Source organism: Phalangium opilio, unplaced genomic scaffold, assembly GCF_054372755.1.
Source record: "Phalangium opilio isolate 3A_F unplaced genomic scaffold, DU_Popi_V2 ptg000209l_1, whole genome shotgun sequence".
NCBI classification, from domain to species: Eukaryota; Metazoa; Arthropoda; class Arachnida; order Opiliones; family Phalangiidae; genus Phalangium; species Phalangium opilio.
This window is the reverse complement of record NW_028324217.1, coordinates 1,019,369-1,035,115: the sequence shown is the minus strand read 5'-3', so window position 1 is coordinate 1,035,115 and position 15,747 is coordinate 1,019,369. Positions and strand designations below refer to the sequence as shown.

Here is a 15,747-nt window from a genome sequence, read left to right as displayed (position 1 = left end):
TTACAACATACAAATATCCAGAAATGTATTATCGAATTTATATTTATGAAAAATATAGTTATAATTATATATATTTATTTTAACCTCATATATTATATATCACATTTTAATGCCTCTCTCTGAAGGGCCATTACATACATAAATATATACCCTAAAGGAGGTTTTAACAATACAATCGCCTCCCCAAAACACCCCGAAGGAGGTTTTAAAATATAACTAAATAATACCTTTGTAAATGCACCAGTATCAAAAATATATAACATCTATATTAAGAACACCAATTTATCATGCACGTCACCCTCCCTTCCTTCTAAACTGGGTTTCATTATGTTCCAGTACGAAAACAGAAGTCGATTAACACCGAAGTTATAATAGTCATAGAAAAACCAGTTATTCTATGCTAATTTAAGTTAAACTGCGCTTTCTATTGTATTCTACGACTTGCCTCTTCCCTTGGTATGGCATGGCATAACTGCCTTTTATCACTTAGTTTTGGTTTCTACAGTCTAACTATGTAACGTTATGTTTTTGGCAGTAACGCTTTGGGCTCGCTAACTTCGGATTTAATCGACTTCTGTTTTAGGTAATTTCAATTTGCTAAGTAGGTCATTATTGAATTTAGAATAAACAAAAAAATTATGATATTAAAAACAGGAACAGAACCCAATTTAGTACAGTTTCATCCTTTTTCTTTAAAATTCATCGTGCGTTTTGTTTTCGGCGCCTACGGCCCAAAATTCTGGTGGTTGAAGTACCAAGAAAAATTGGTATTGATTTAGAATATCGTCTTTTGATAATTTGTTGTCTTGATCCGTATCGGCCACAGACATGAGCCTCCAGGCTTCGGCATCACTTCGATCGTAAGGAGGTAAGATCCATTCTTTCATCTCTTCCTTGTTGAGGGAACCTAAGGCATTATGCAAATTAATGTTATGTTATTGTAATTATTATTTAAAAATATCTTAAGGAATTTATTTTGTATAATTAGAGGTATCATAGCCTAAAGGGGTTTCTTTGGAAGTGATGTTAATATAGAGTTATGGTCTTTTAAAGTGCTTTGTATTTAGTATCGTTGGACAGAGGATAATTTAGGGTATGACATACTCAAGGGAATTCCCTGGAAGTGGTGTTAAGCTAGAGCTATGACCTCCCCATAGTTGGTCACCGGTAAATAACATAAATTGATGCTATACTAACCATCTTTGTTTTTGTCCAAGTAACTTGTAAATTGATTTTGTTGAGCGGGTGCCCATTGTGGGTCATCTTTCTCGGCTCCAGCCATTTTCTTCATGTAGTCCATGTACTCTTCCAGTGAAACATCGGCGTTTTTGTCTTTATCCATGTCTTCCGTGGCTTCGGTCACCAAGAGTTCCTTCATCCTGTCAAATTCGTCAGGGTGCAAGAAAGCGTGGAATTCTTCCTTGCTAAGTTTATTGTCCTTATCAGCATCCGCCAATTTCCAGCGACGTTCCGCTCGTTCCAGGAGGTCCTTTTGACTCATACCAGCTACTGGGCTTTCAGTCGCGCTACCTGGACATGGAGGAACAACGCGTCAAGATCTAGAGATACGTAGGTAAACAACTAAAGTGCAAACTTACCATCTTCAGGGTAAGTCATCGTCTTGTATTTTTCCCAACTTAGCGACCATTGTTCTTCCGGTTTGTATCCGTCCCACGTTTCTTTGCTTTCCTTAACATCCGGCTTGTAATAAGACCATTGTTGCTCGACGTTGTCAAGCGTCATGGCTTCGTGGATTCCTTTAATCCAGTCTCTGAGTTCTTCTATGGAAACGAAGCCATCCTTGTCCCTGTCCACGTATTCCTCAACCAGATGAGCCATCCTCCGTTTGACCTCTTCAGTTGGCGCCTGTTTCAAGAGTGTCGGGTCCTCTTCTTCAGTACTACCACCGTCTTTCTTGGCCTCGGCTTTGGTTTCATCGCAGAGTACATTGACTAGGCATAAAGCCGTCCATAGGACCATAAGTGGTGACCAGTTCAAACGCATCCTTCTGCGAGGTTTATGAAAAAATGTAATAGTGAATTCAAGGATATTGTTTCAGACTCTGATTTGGGTTATATCTTCAATTACTAAGCCTAATTCTAAATCTCGGAAATTAAATTAGGGTAATGATGAGTGGTCCTTAATTAGAACGTTCTGTCTGAATCTAGTTCGTCTGTGCCACGAAGAAGTTACAAAAAGACCCGCGAGATAAATGGCCATGCAATGTACGTACATCATCAATTCAAACTTGTTTTATTTAGAAGATGCTTTAAATACTGGTTTTAAAACTGTCTTCGACAAGGGCATTTTACCGTCCTACATTTCTATTTTTTTATTTAATAAGTAATCAGGTTTAACGTCGGGAAAAACCCTCAATTACCATGAAAAACCGGTTTTAAATACGGTGGTTTTTATTTAAATTTGTTTGGAGGTCAAATAAATGATGAGTAATTTTAAATCTAGTCCACTTTATTGGGTAATTAATGTTGCTTTTTTCTTTCAGATTAGCAGTTTTTATATTAAATTAAAATTATAAACAAGTTGCTGTATTTTTTATCGTTAAAGGTTTGAAGAAAATTTGGCTTCTAGCTTTAAAGACGCGAAAGATTGGTGGTCCACGTTGAAAGAGGAAAATTCATATTCACAAGGCGTTGACCTCTTGTATTCTTCAAGAAACTTATTGGCGGTGAGAATTTTTATGGCATATCAAAGACTATACTAACAAATATTTCAGATCTCTTTAAAGTATTTCTTATTGATTTGGGTTAAATTTCCGCATTCCAATTTCCAAATTTTCACCTTATTTTTATAAAAACTATCCCAGAATTTTGAAGTTTATCAAGGTTATCAAGGATTTACTTTCCGTGTTCTAAAACTAACTAGTTTGTAAACTACCTACACGTTCGGAATAGGAAGTTCAGACTCCCTAGTTTTTAGGACTAGCGAATTCAGTTTTATTTTATTACAATTTTAAGCTAGATTATCAAAATTTTTTAAATCGTGTCGAATTTGATGAGAATACCAAGATATGATAAGATTTAACTGGAACACGATCCGAATTCAAAAATCTCTTTGAATTTTACCCGATTGAAGTGATTTCAAGTCAGTTTTAAGTAGTTATGATCCCGATTGAAATGATTTCAAGTCAGTTTTCACGAGCTATGTTCCAAATTTAAGTAATTTCACGATATGTGATCCGAATTAAAGTAATTTCATGAGACATCATCTCAATTAAAGTGATTTCGAGTCAATTCAAAGGCCCAATTCGAATTCAAATGATTTCGAGTTGACTATAACGAAGTGATCTCGAGTCAGTTTTCACGAGTTCAAGTTAAAAATTTCACGAGCTGAATACAACTAATTTCATATCGAATTTCACGAGATAAGATCCCGAATCAAAATCATTTCACGAAAACCGATCTTAATCAAAGTTACTTCACGCCCAATCATTAAATTTCTAACTCAATAAAATAACCAAGTTATTTCAATTTTCTCGCGTAACCCCCTTAAACAAATTTATTTTAGAGATATCTCCAGACAAAATTAAATTATAAAAATTTAACAGAACTAATTAATTACAATATTACAACACTAATCACGTATAAATTAATTTGAAGTACTTACAGTCAGTAGAAGCAAGGGACGGAGCGGAGCGGAGGTTGGTTGACCAGGTTTGAACCGGTGTTGCTTTTAAAATGAGTCTGACGAACGTGGATTCGCCGAGATCTTGAAGATGTTGGTGGTGGCTGCCGGCCCGGTACTCACCAAGGTGTTTGAACTCTTGAAAGAATTGGAATTAGGTTTAAGAAACTAGGAAAAAAAAAATAATAATTTCTCGCTAGATGAATAAGGCCCTGGCTGCCACGCGGCAAGTCTTCCTGCAACGCTAGACTGAATTCGTTTGAACCGAGGGGGTAGACACTTTGGATCTCTGTGTACACCTGAGTTCAAAAGAGTTCAGCTTTGACAGTGCATTGAGTTCAAAGCCTTCGGAACTCAGAGTTCAGCTTTGACAGTACATTGAGTTCAAGACATATTGTACACCTGAGTTCTCAAGTGTCTACCCCCTCGGTTTGAACCAAGAACCAAAAATATAAACTGGTTTCTAAGTTCTTCTACTTATGCTTGAAATTAATGCTTGAATATTTTCTTTGTTATTGTTTCAGGATAACTACAAAGAAGATTTTGTTCAATATGTTTTTCTATTTATTTTTATTAGAAACTCGTTAAATAATAATAAAAAACTACATTAGAAACACCGTAACTTATAATAAACTAGTTAACGTGTTTCAAATGAAGTTTGTTATTAGTTAACGTGTTTCAAAAGAAGTTTATTATTAGTTATTGTATTTTATTATTAGTTAACGTGTTTCATTTATTGTGTTGTATTATTGTTTTATTGTATTTGAAAAATTTTTGGTTTTAATAAAAAAAATTTAAGATTTTTGAAAGAACCGATATTTTATTACATTAATCATAAGTTTATAAGGGATATGTTCCATAAGTATGACACTGCCTATACTTCTTAATGCTAGATACTCACTGATAGCTAGAACGAATTACATTATCCAATTAAAATATATGCATACAGTATCAAAGTTATAATGAATGATAGCACATTTTTGAAAAGTATTTTAATTATTAATAAATCCGAATGTATCAAATGGAATGTGTTTCGAAATAAAATATTGCATTACTATTTATAAGTCTGCCTGATAAATTTATTTTCACTCGTAAGCTTACTTAGGTATAGAAACTTGATTCATACCCTCTGAATTAGAGTATGATGAAAGTGCTTTCTCAACATAATAGAGCGATGAAACGAATATGCTGACATGACACACTCTTAATAAACAGAACAAATGACCTTTTCCAATGAAAATTAAAGAAAAGTATTTTAATTATTAATTTTTAATAAAATCGAATGTATCTGATGGAATATATTTCGAAATAAACACTTGCATCAATATTTTTAAGACTGCGTGACAAAATTATATTTTCTTGTAAGCTTGCTGATTTTAATTAGTGGCTAATGTATAGAAAGTTGATTCAAATGACTTGCGACGTCATATCAGGTCACGTGAACTATGACGTCATATCCGGTCACGTGACCTATGTCGTCATATCCTGTAACGGGATCTATGACGTCATATCCGGCCACGTCAACCATGACGTCATATCCGCCCACGTCAACCATGAAATCATATCCAGCCACGTCAACCATGACGTCATATCCACCCACGTCAACCATGACGTCATATCCGTCCACGTCACTCATGACGTCATATCCGGCCACGTCACTCATGACGTCATATCCGGCCACGTCACCCACCCATGACGTCATATCCGGCCACGTCAACCACCCATGACGTCATATCCGGCCACGTCAACCACCCATGACGTCATATCCGGCCACGTCAACCACCCATGACGTCATATCCGGCCACGTCAACCACCCATGACGTCATATCCGGCCACGTCAACCATGACGTCATATCCGGCCACGTCAACCACCCATGACGTCATATCCGCCCACGTCACCCATGACGTCATATCCGCCCACGTCACCCATGACGTCATATCCGGCCACGTCACCCATGACGTCATATCCGCCCACGTCACCCATGACGTCATATCCGGCCACGTCACCCATGACGTCATATCCGCCCACGTCACCCATGACGTCATATCCGGCCACGTCACCCAAGCAATGGCGGCCAAGTATGTTGAAGAGCTTCGAATTCAGCATGCATCGTAATGGCGGAACGATCAAGAATCAACTTCAAACGGGTCACGATCAGCTGAGCTGCAAAGGTTTTTCCCAAGCGACCTCCTCGACGGCTTCCAGGAGAAGAATGATCCGGCTGCATTGTAAATTTCCAACGTCAGCAGAGCGGGAAAGATTTTCCTATGTGACCTCGTCGGCGGTTCGTGGCAAAGAAAGAGTTCGGCTGCAACTTCCAGCTACGAAGTAAATTTGCTACGTCGGGGGCGCTAAAAGCGCCGATCGCGGACTCGGATGGGTCGTGTGACTCGTGTCCTTGGCACGAAATTCAAATAGCTGAACACCGCTAGGCCTACATTAATGAACGCTAGGCCTACTGTAATAAACGCTAGGCCTAAATGAATGATAATTGAATGGATAATCATTATTAACATCTATCGTGACGTCACAAGTCAATAACCTCTGTGACGTGTGGCCACGTCACATGACATCATAGGTCACGTGACCTGACGTCATAGGTCACGTGACATGACGTCATAGGTCACGTGACATGACGTCATGAGTGACGTTTCTGACGTCATGAGTGACGTGTTCTGACGTCATGAGTGACGTGTTCTGACGTCATGAGTGACGTGTTCTGACGTCATGAGTGACGTGTTCTGACGTCATGAGTGACGTGTTCTGACGTCATGAGTGACGTGTTCTGACGTCATGAGTGACGTTATCTGACGTCATAAATGACGTGACCTGACGCCATAAGTGACGTAATCTGACGTCATAAGTGACGTAATCTGACGTCATAAGTGACGTAATCTGACGTCATAGGTGACGTAATCTGACGTCATAGTGACCGAGTATGGTTAATCCGTTCACTACCACACACATGAACAAACACACTTTTATGTAACCAGAACTAGCTAATTCAACATTAGTTTGTGTCGTTTTGCGTGGCTGCTATGTCACGCATCAGTCCAAATCACTTTGAGTAAAATCATTCATTAGGCCTATCATTGATACTTGTATTCAGAATTTTCATTGGAAAAAGTCATTTGTTCTGATTATTAAGAGTGTGTCATGTCAGCATATTCGATTCATCGCTCTATTATGTTGAGAAAGCACTTTCATCATACTCTAATTCAGAGGGTATGAATCGAGTTTCTATACCTAAGTAAGTAAAAATAAATTTATCAGGCAGACTTATAAATAATAATGCAATATTTTATTTCAAAATATAATTCCATTTGTTACATTCGGATTTATTGATAATTAAAATACTTTTCAAGAATGTGCTATCATTCATTATAACTTTGATACTGTATGCATATATTTTCAATGGATAAAGTAATTTCTTGTAGCTCTCAGTAAGTGTCTAGCATTAGGAAGTATTGGCAGTGTCATACTTATGGAACATATCACTTATAAACTTATGGTTAATGTAATAAAATATCGGTTCTTTCACATTTTGTTTTCATTTTGGAATATGATACAATTTCCGACTATTATTATATTAAGCTACTTTAATAAAACACAATAAATCAAAACAATAATAAAACACAATAAATCAACAAATAAAACAATAATAAAATAATTAATAATATACTACACAAGAAACACTTTATCTAATTATAATCTACGTAAGAAACGCGTTTATTATTATAAACTACATTAGAAATACAATAACTATTAGTAAAATACATTAGGCCTATTTCGTTTTTGAAAATCGTAGTTATTTTAGGTGTTTTGTATGACGTGTAGGCAAACGTTGTATAACTTCTTTTTCGAAAATGGCGCGCATCTTTTTTATTGGCTGAAAATAAATTGCGTCATGAGTACTTCATCGTCCGCTTACGGCAAACGTTTATCATTGGCTTATAGTAATCATACGGATCGTTTTGGCGGGATTATAAAGTCAGCACCGGCTTCATAATAATTTATGATAATACTTTATTTTAATATTAATCGAAATAAAATATTTAACTAAGTAAAAATTAAAACTAAAACTGAAGTATGGCAGCTTTTCAGCACAACACCGAATCATTGCCGGGTGAATTTAACATTCTAGTAAGTTTAAGAAAGGTTTAGGCACACTTTAACCCTAACAGTTTTGGCAAAATTACAGCTCATTTCAAATGATGCTAAAGTTCGAGAAAAACTAGCAAAATCTATCGTAATGTGTAGCTTGAAAGATTATAAGCAGGGACCAATTATCAGAGTGTAAATATGAATAATTAATAAATAAATTATATAAAAAAACGGACTCACAACAACTTTGGAGTACATGATTAGGCACGGAGTTGAAGTTCTTCCCAACAACGTAACAAAGATCAACTCCAACTTTATCGTCTTCTTAGTTGACGCGAGTCATAAACGCGAAAATAAAAGATTAGAGGTATCTCTCTCCGAAATGGACACTGAATATTTTGCCAAAGGCGCTTGTTGTTTCCTGGTTTTAAACCTACACGCTAGAGTTAACGATTACGAGGAGCTAAAGGCACTAGGAAAGAAATGGAATTGCCCCCTGATTAATTGCGAACACGTAAATATTTTTAACACTGATTTAAATATGATTTGTTTCCTTATCTTACTTAGTTATTAACTAATTTTGAATGAATAATAATGTTTAAATTTAGGATGACGGTATTTGGATTGAAACTACTCGTAGATTAGTTAAGTTAGCCATGCTTCAAATGGGTTTCATACCTGGTTTGAGATATTCCGCTTTTAAAAACTATGTTAAAAATGTCGCCACTATAAAATAAAATGTTGTATTTAAGGAGAATATTTCAAAATTTGTAAATTAAAATTTTGTTTTTTGAAGAAAATTGCAAAATTTGTAAAATAAAATGTTGTTTTTTGAAGAAAATTGCAAAATTTGTAAAATAAAATGTTGTTTTTTGAAGAAAATTGCAAAATTTGTAAAATAAAATGTTGTTTTTTGAAGAAAATTGCAAAATTTGTAAAATAAAATGTTGTTTTTTGAAGAAAATTGCAAAATTTGTAAAATAAAATGTTGTTTTTTGAAGAAAATTGCAAAATTTGTAAAATAAAATGTTGTTTTTTGAAGAAAATTGCAAAATTTGTAAAATAAAATGTTGTTTTTTGAAGAAAATTGCAAAATTTGTAAAATAAAATGTTGTTTTTTGAAGAAAATTGCAAAATTTGTAAAATAAAATGTTGTTTTTTGAAGAAAATTAAAAAAATTGTAAATTAAAATGTTGTTTTTTAAAGAAAATTGCTATAGAAATGCGTCGTCTGCTGTAAAAATAACAAAATAATGTTATTTTGAAATAAAATTTGACGTGTTTTTTTAAACTACAGAAAGTTTTATTTTATTTTATTTCATTTTTTTTTCCTGAAGTCACAGCAAAGAAAAAACAAACGAGAGAATTAATTTAAATTTCTCCGTCTTAATTATTTTGATAAATTAAATTTCAAGCTTTTTGTCGTGGTTTTTTTATTTTATCTTCTTAAGCTTCACACTTCATTAAAATAGCTTTAATTAGTTTAAATAAATCACTAATTAATAAACACAAAAGAAAAATATTAAATAATATTAATCAGATCTTACATTAACTTAATGAAGAATTATTTTAAAAGTTAAAACAAATTAATTATTTAAAATATACAAAAGTTTAGAGCTTAAAAATAAAACAACTGTAAAAAGAAAGGGTTAAAGACTAAAGTTAAAGGTTAATTAAACCTAAAAATAAAAAAATTCTAAAATAAAACTTACAACATTAAACGTTACATTAACATTAACATCATGCTCAAAAAAACTATTACACTTAAATATTATTAATTTATATTATTTTTATCACATTCAAAAACGGGGGTTTTGTGTCACTGTTTTCGTTCATTTCTTATAAACTCGAGAAAAAGGCTCTTAATTAAAGTGGGAGCTTTGACAAATTTGAGCTATAGACGAACCCGAGGCAAGAACTGGCTATCTTATCAATCAATTAATTAATTAATTAATTAATTAAACGTTAATTTAATTGCTTTACTAATTGCGACCTTTCTAACTTAATTAATTAATTAATTTCCCCTTCATGGTTAAATATTAAAGCTAACTATAACTATAATTAAACCCCAAACCCAAAATAGCTCAAATCCAAGCTCGAATAATTCACATTAATTAATTAAACAGTTTAATTAATTTAATAGACTAGAGGCGCTAAGACTAATCTATTAAGCTTTAAATTGTTGTTTTAAAACTGCTCAATTAAGTTTAATTAAGTTTAATTTCTTTCTACACTATTGACTAGCTAGCGTCACGAACATCTAAATTCAGGGGGCATCAGGTGTTAAATTCTCTCTAATTTTAATTAATTATTAATTAGCTAAACTACTTCGAAACAAACAAATATTTACACATTAATTAAACTAATTATTATTTTTTAAATATTTTTTGTACATAAAAGCTGCCATGTACTGAGTTATCTTATTCCATATTTAAGGAAAAGTAAAATATAATTTAATTTAAAGTTAACTTAAAATTTAAAAATAATTAATTTCTTCGTTAACTTTCCCATGTTTTTTTTTAATTTTTTTAGAGATACCAATTCCGTTACTCACCTTTAGAATAGACCTTTAGTAATTAATAGTAATTAGTGTTTTGCGATTTTGTAATTATGTTTCTTCGTTAAGGCACAATTAAAGAATATTTTTTTTTTTGGTTTTTCTTAATTTGTTTTTTTAAACTTTCCTTTAAGTTTTTAATCTAATTTGTTTTTAATTTAATTTTCAGATTAAAAATAAAATTAAAAATAGGCCAATTGAATTAATTTTTCCCTCGTAACTTTTAATTAATAATAATAAAGGAATGATCTATACTAATTATTCTAATTTTTTTTTAATTAGAAATTAAGCTCAAATCACTCCTTTAATTAATTATTAAAGTATGATTTTTTTAGCCTTTATTTTATTTTAAGGTCGTCATTAATTATTTATTTTAATTTAAATATATTATTTTTTATTTTAATTTTTATAAATGCAATGCGCAGGTGCATATATTATTATTATATTTTTATGCTAATTAGAAGTAGAGGGGGAGTTAAAATCCCTTCTCCTAATTATCATTTATAAGCCGCTTATCTTAATTTATTCACGATTATTTTACTTATTTATTTTGTTTCAGAAAAATATAAATATTTAAGCATTTAGCGGCGACTTTGAGTTTTTTATCCCTGTTATTTTAAAGCTATATTATTTTGTTAAATTTCGGGAGGAACCACCGGTGCTGGCAACATTCAAAAAGGGGGCGGGGCGGGGCTTGTACAATTTCACCAACAAAAAAAAATATTATATTGATTTGTTTTTTTCCTTTGTTTGTTACTCTTTTTGGTTTTTTTTTTACGAATGAACCAACATCGTGTGATTTATAAGAAAGAAATTATTTTTTTACAAAATACTTCTCGGCTTCTTTGAGCAAAAGACCACACTGGTAATGCTCAGCCCCAACTGCGATGTCAAATGCTGTTCACAATTGATTTAAAAAACAATATATTCGAGGTTAAAGAGAGAGAACTAGACTGATCTTTCATGGGCTATGTTTTAAAAGTTCCCCCACCCATCGTTCTGCGACGGTTTAAACGCGCCCCCATCAATCTGGGACGGTTTAAACGCGCCCCCATCGTTCTGCGACGTTTTAAACGCGCCCCCAACGTTCTGGGACGTTTTAAACGCGCCCCCCATCGTTCTGCGACGTTTTACACGCGCCCCCCATCGTTCTGGGACGGTTAAGAAGATGAAAAACCCAAAGAAAGAGAGATTAAGATACTTGCCTCGTCTGCCTTTGAAATCTTTGATGCGGATATCAGCACCCATATTCAGCAAGATTTCAACTGCCTCCTTTTGATTCTCCTAATTATTGTAATTAAATTGTTAATTAAATGACAATGTAAAAACAGAATTGCAAATGCAATTGGAGCAATTTGATTTGTAAACAGTTGTAGATTGTCTTACCTTAGCGGCTAAATGGAGGGGGGTGTGTCCACACTCGGAGGTGGCGTTTTTGTCCACCAGTTTGTTCAAGATAATGTACTCGATGTTTTTGCAAGCACCAGCTTGAGCCGCGATATGCAGACAGTTTCGACCCATTACATCCTTCTTCGTTACATCCACCTAAAGTTAAACAAAATTACAAGAAATTTATTAATTTCAAAATTAAAATGTGGATTTTTATTTTAATTTAAAGTTAATTAAAATTAGAAAAATTCGCCATTAAAATTCCCCTTTTTTATGTGAACGACAAATTCAAATTTAAGACAACCCTAATTAAATCAACTAAAAGTTAATCAAAATTAAGACAACCCTAATTAAATCAAATTAAAGGTAATCAAAATTAAGACAACCCTAATTAAATCAAATTAAAGGTAATCAAAATTAAGACAACCCTAATTAAATCAACTTAAAATTAATCAAAATTAAGAAACCCTAATTAAATCAACTTAAAGTTAATCAAAATTAAAACAACCCTAATTAAATCAACTTAAAGTTAATCAAATTTAAGACAACCCTAATTAAATCAACTTAAAGTTAATCAAAATTAAAACAACCCTAATTAAATCAACTTAAAGTTAATCAAAATTAAGACAACCCCAATTAAATCAACTTAAAGTTAATCAAAATTAAGACAACCCTAATTAAAATGCATTTTATTTAAATCAACTTAATGTTAATCAAAATTAAAATCCCCTTTTATTACATGAACTTAAAGTTAATCAAAATTAAGACAAAAATAATTAAAATACCCATTTTATAATCAACTTAAAGTTAATTAAAATTAAGACATCCATAATTAAAATGAATTATTTTAAATGAACTTAAAGTTAATCAAAATTAAAACAACCTTAATTAAAATGTCTCAATGTTAAATCAACTTAAAATGTTAATTTAAATCAAAATTAAAATGCCCCTATTATTTTAACATAAACTTAACCAACATTAAAAGTAAATAATTAAAATAATTACTTACATTAAACTTCTTATGGAGTAGAGAGAGTATTTCCTTATTTCCAGACCTGGCTGCATCCATAAAGGCAGTACTTCCGCAATTATCCTGAGCATCTTTATCAATCTCCGTTCTCCCCAGAAGTATTTCCACAGTTTCCAATCTTTTATGCAGAGCGGCAGTATGCAAGGGTGTCCTCCCATTTTTACTGACCGTTTTCCACAACCCTTTATTCAAATCCAGCAGATAATTGACAATCTCCAGGTGACCTTCTCGACAAGCCAAATGGAATGAATTCCAGCCATCTTTATTTTGCAGCGAGGGATCGGCTCCCGCGTTAATCAACGCCTTAATGATGGACAGGTTGTTTTTTGTACAAGCCAACATCAGGGGTGTCCAATCGGCTCTTTTCAAGCTATCAACCTTGACATTTTGATCCAGAAGGTATTTGACACATTCTAATTGTCCAGCTTGAGCCGCTTCGTGCAATGGTCTTTTCCCATCAAAGTTAGCTTGCTCGAAATTCATTCTATTATTGTTATCTTCCTTCATCATTCTGTTAAATATAATTTAAATAAAGAGTTTAATTAATTAATTAATTAATTAATTTAAAATTACAAGTTTACAACTGTCCGTTTGAGAGAAATAATAGACTAATGGCACCCCATGTTATTTCCCCATAGAGCTTAATACAGTCGAAGGCAGAGGACTGCCATTACTCTATTTTAGGAAGCCAAGGCCTAGTGGCAGCCCATGTTATTTGCCTATAGAGCTTAATACAGTCGAAGGCAGAGGACTGCCATTACCCGGCCTATTTTAAGAAGCCAAGGCTTAACGTACTTGAAGATTTCTACGGCACCGCCTCGGGCCGCTACGTGCAAAAGCGTGTCCTGACTTTTAGGGTGGTGAACTTCGTTCCAAGAAATTCCATTTTCTTGAATTTTCTCGGCCAAAGCTTTGAATTGTTCGATTTTATTCTCTTGCGCTAATCGCAATAAGTCGCTGTGTAAAGTATCCAGAGTCATACTTCGATTATTTTAATTACTTTTCCAATTAATTTAATTTAATTTTAAACTCTCTACCGCATGATATCTCTACTCCAAAAAACACTGAGCGTTAAAAGTACGCGTTTGGCAGCTAGCCTCGTAAAGGATAGTGACCTCACCCGCGCGCGCGACCGGAGCCAAGGAGTCTCAACGCTGATTGGATAATATCAAATTAGGCAAGCCCGGAAATAGTAAAGGGAAGATGAAATGTCATCTCATTCATATTTTGTCAATTTTAATATTTTTGAACTAAGAGCGACTTTAAAATAAAGGTTATTACTAAATAATAAAGTTTCTTCTTAATTATAATTCGAGAAATTGTTGAGTAAAACGTTTTAGTCAATTTTTGGAAACTTTTTGTACATTTGTCAATAAATAGCCACACTAAACAGCGACGTCTGCTGGGTGTGTCAGGGAAAATTCAAATTCATACGCAGGGTCATTCATAACATAACTATAAGGAATTTTATGAAATTTAAAATAATTAATGATTTAAAATGTATATTAACACGTAATAAAAAAACCTAATGTTTTCTTTAAGTCACCGTAAGAAATCAATAAATCGACGTAAAATCTTTTGAAATGACTAAAATGATTCAAGAAGTGTAGCGGTCATCGGAAAAAAACCTTTATTAGGCTTTTAAGTACCCAATTAACTTTAAAAAATAAACCAAAATGTCAAGTATTTTGAGAGAAAAATCAATGTTTGACCAGACATCAACACTTCAAAGTAACTACAAAACTGGAGTGTCCAACCCAATTTAGGGTTAAAAATAGATAAAACTTTTTTCTGACCAAGGCTTAGCGTTCCAAAAATAGAGGGTCAATAGACTCAATAGTTACGAGTTGGAGTTTCAATAGGAATTTGACTAATTCTAACTCTACAGCAATAAAGGTCAAGTAATAATACGGGTAGAGCAAATTCCGACTGGTATGCAAAAAAAAGCACGCGTGACCAAGGGTTAAATTAGGCCTAATTTGCAACTAGCAGCACGCCATGGAAACGGGGCAATAGGAATTCTCTAAGCCTTGCATCATTCCATGATGACATTGTAAATTGAATTAGCAATCGTGAAATCTAAAGATAGTACGCGGACAAGTGTTGCCAGCGCAATTGCGGGTGCAATACCACAGCTCTCACATATTACTGGCAACCCTAAGCGCGGTTAAAGTTAAGAAACAGTTGAGGTATAGATTAATATTGGTAATAAGCCTTGGTCTTAGGGCGGCTTATGTGTGACCTAGGCCTTGAAGATAAACACATACTACCTTCGAAAACTAACCCTGAAGCCTGGATTGTAATTAAGTTTTTTATCTTCCTTCTATGACGATAATAAGATTATCCCTACGTCACTTCCTGAAGACAAACAGCCGAAAATAGTTACACAACTTTCATTAACTCCTTCTAATTACGCGAACTGCATTATGGGTAGAAAGAAAAAAAAGCCCTAGTCCTCCTCAGTTGCTTCATGATTAAGTACATCTATTTTTAGAAATAGAATTTTTCTATGTATTTCTTATGGCCCCTTTAAGACCTTAGGATGCTTCACCGCAATGCTTTGGTGTGTAATGGTGCAGTTACAAATAAGGGGTTTCATCTCTATGTATTTCTCCATAGCCCCTGTAGAAATGTTTCACACGCAGCACACCGCTGTTCAGGGAGAAGCTACCCAACAGGGGCTGATTTTAAAAAATTCTAATTTAATTTTTAAAGTTGTATTATTTTTTAAAAAAAACTTTAAAAAAATGGAATTAAAAATTATTATGATTAAAACCATTTGGAATTCGTTTTTCCAATTTTTTTTTATTTAAAAGAGAACTTCATTAAATTTTGGTTCCAAAAATGGACGCAAATTTTATTTTTAGATTTTTTAAAAAGAAAATACTTTTACTTATTTCACTATTCAAGAAGTTTCTAAAATTATTTTAAATAACTTTTGGTAATATTAATAATTCATACAGTTAATTGGAATATTTTTGTATCCATTTTCAATTCATTCAACGTATCTAAGAGCGGATTTGAT

General features: G+C 33.2%; 3 protein-coding genes across 5 annotated transcripts; 1 reads left to right on the top strand and 2 right to left on the bottom strand.

Moving 5' to 3' along the window:
- Positions 1-545: 545 nt before the first annotated feature.
- Positions 546-5,748, bottom strand: LOC149618175 (calumenin-A-like). The gene is made up of 5 exons (XM_089855827.1): positions 4,744-5,748; positions 3,625-3,778; positions 1,599-2,008; positions 1,198-1,530; positions 546-907 (listed from the first exon to the last, which is right to left on the bottom strand). Exons 3-5 carry the CDS (start codon positions 2,002-2,004, stop codon positions 693-695), a joined length of 954 nt encoding a protein of 317 aa, XP_089711953.1. The 5' UTR covers positions 2,005-2,008; positions 3,625-3,778; positions 4,744-5,748; the 3' UTR covers positions 546-692.
- Positions 5,749-7,604: 1,856 nt separating this feature from the next.
- LOC149618174 (centromere protein M-like) lies at positions 7,605-9,046 on the top strand. 3 transcript variants are annotated; one of them, XM_089855915.1, is made up of 4 exons: positions 7,605-7,786; positions 7,845-7,939; positions 8,012-8,261; positions 8,356-9,046. In XM_089855915.1, exons 1-4 carry the CDS (start codon positions 7,733-7,735, stop codon positions 8,482-8,484), a joined length of 528 nt encoding a protein of 175 aa, XP_089712041.1. In that variant the 5' UTR covers positions 7,605-7,732; the 3' UTR covers positions 8,485-9,046. The 3 variants fall into 3 exon arrangements, with proteins under 3 accessions (XP_089712041.1, XP_089712043.1, XP_089712042.1); XM_089855917.1 differs by having other exon boundaries at positions 7,638-7,769; XM_089855916.1 differs by having other exon boundaries at positions 7,646-7,786; positions 7,828-7,939.
- Positions 9,028-13,821, bottom strand: LOC149618173 (uncharacterized). The gene is made up of 5 exons (XM_089855914.1): positions 13,518-13,821; positions 12,702-13,233; positions 11,690-11,848; positions 11,509-11,587; positions 9,028-11,200 (listed from the first exon to the last, which is right to left on the bottom strand). Exons 1-5 carry the CDS (start codon positions 13,700-13,702, stop codon positions 11,118-11,120), a joined length of 1,038 nt encoding a protein of 345 aa, XP_089712040.1. The 5' UTR covers positions 13,703-13,821; the 3' UTR covers positions 9,028-11,117.
- Between the last annotated feature and the right edge of the window lie 1,926 nt (positions 13,822-15,747).

Bases quoted from the DNA above. Each gene is read 5' to 3' on its own strand.
- LOC149618175 (XM_089855827.1), bottom strand. From the start codon at position 2,004: ATGCGTTTGAACTGGTCACCACTTATGGTCCTATGGACGGCTTTATGC. The intron at 1,531-1,598 runs GTAAGTTTGCAC...CTCCATGTCCAG, and splicing joins GATGACTTACCCTGAAGATG to GTAGCGCGACTGAAAGCCCA. The intron at 908-1,197 runs GTTAGTATAGCA...ATAATGCCTTAG, and splicing joins CTTGGACAAAAACAAAGATG to GTTCCCTCAACAAGGAAGAG.
- LOC149618174 (XM_089855915.1), top strand. From the start codon at position 7,733: ATGGCAGCTTTTCAGCACAACACCGAATCATTGCCGGGTGAATTTAAC. The intron at 7,787-7,844 runs GTAAGTTTAAGA...GCAAAATTACAG, and splicing joins CGGGTGAATTTAACATTCTA to CTCATTTCAAATGATGCTAA. The intron at 7,940-8,011 runs GTAAATATGAAT...GTACATGATTAG, and splicing joins CAGGGACCAATTATCAGAGT to GCACGGAGTTGAAGTTCTTC.
- LOC149618173 (XM_089855914.1), bottom strand. From the start codon at position 13,702: ATGACTCTGGATACTTTACACAGCGACTTATTGCGATTAGCGCAAGAG. The intron at 11,849-12,701 runs GTAAGTAATTAT...GTTTAACTTTAG, and splicing joins TACTCCATAAGAAGTTTAAT to GTGGATGTAACGAAGAAGGA. The intron at 11,201-11,508 runs GCAAGTATCTTA...AATTGTGAACAG, and splicing joins AGATTTCAAAGGCAGACGAG to CATTTGACATCGCAGTTGGG.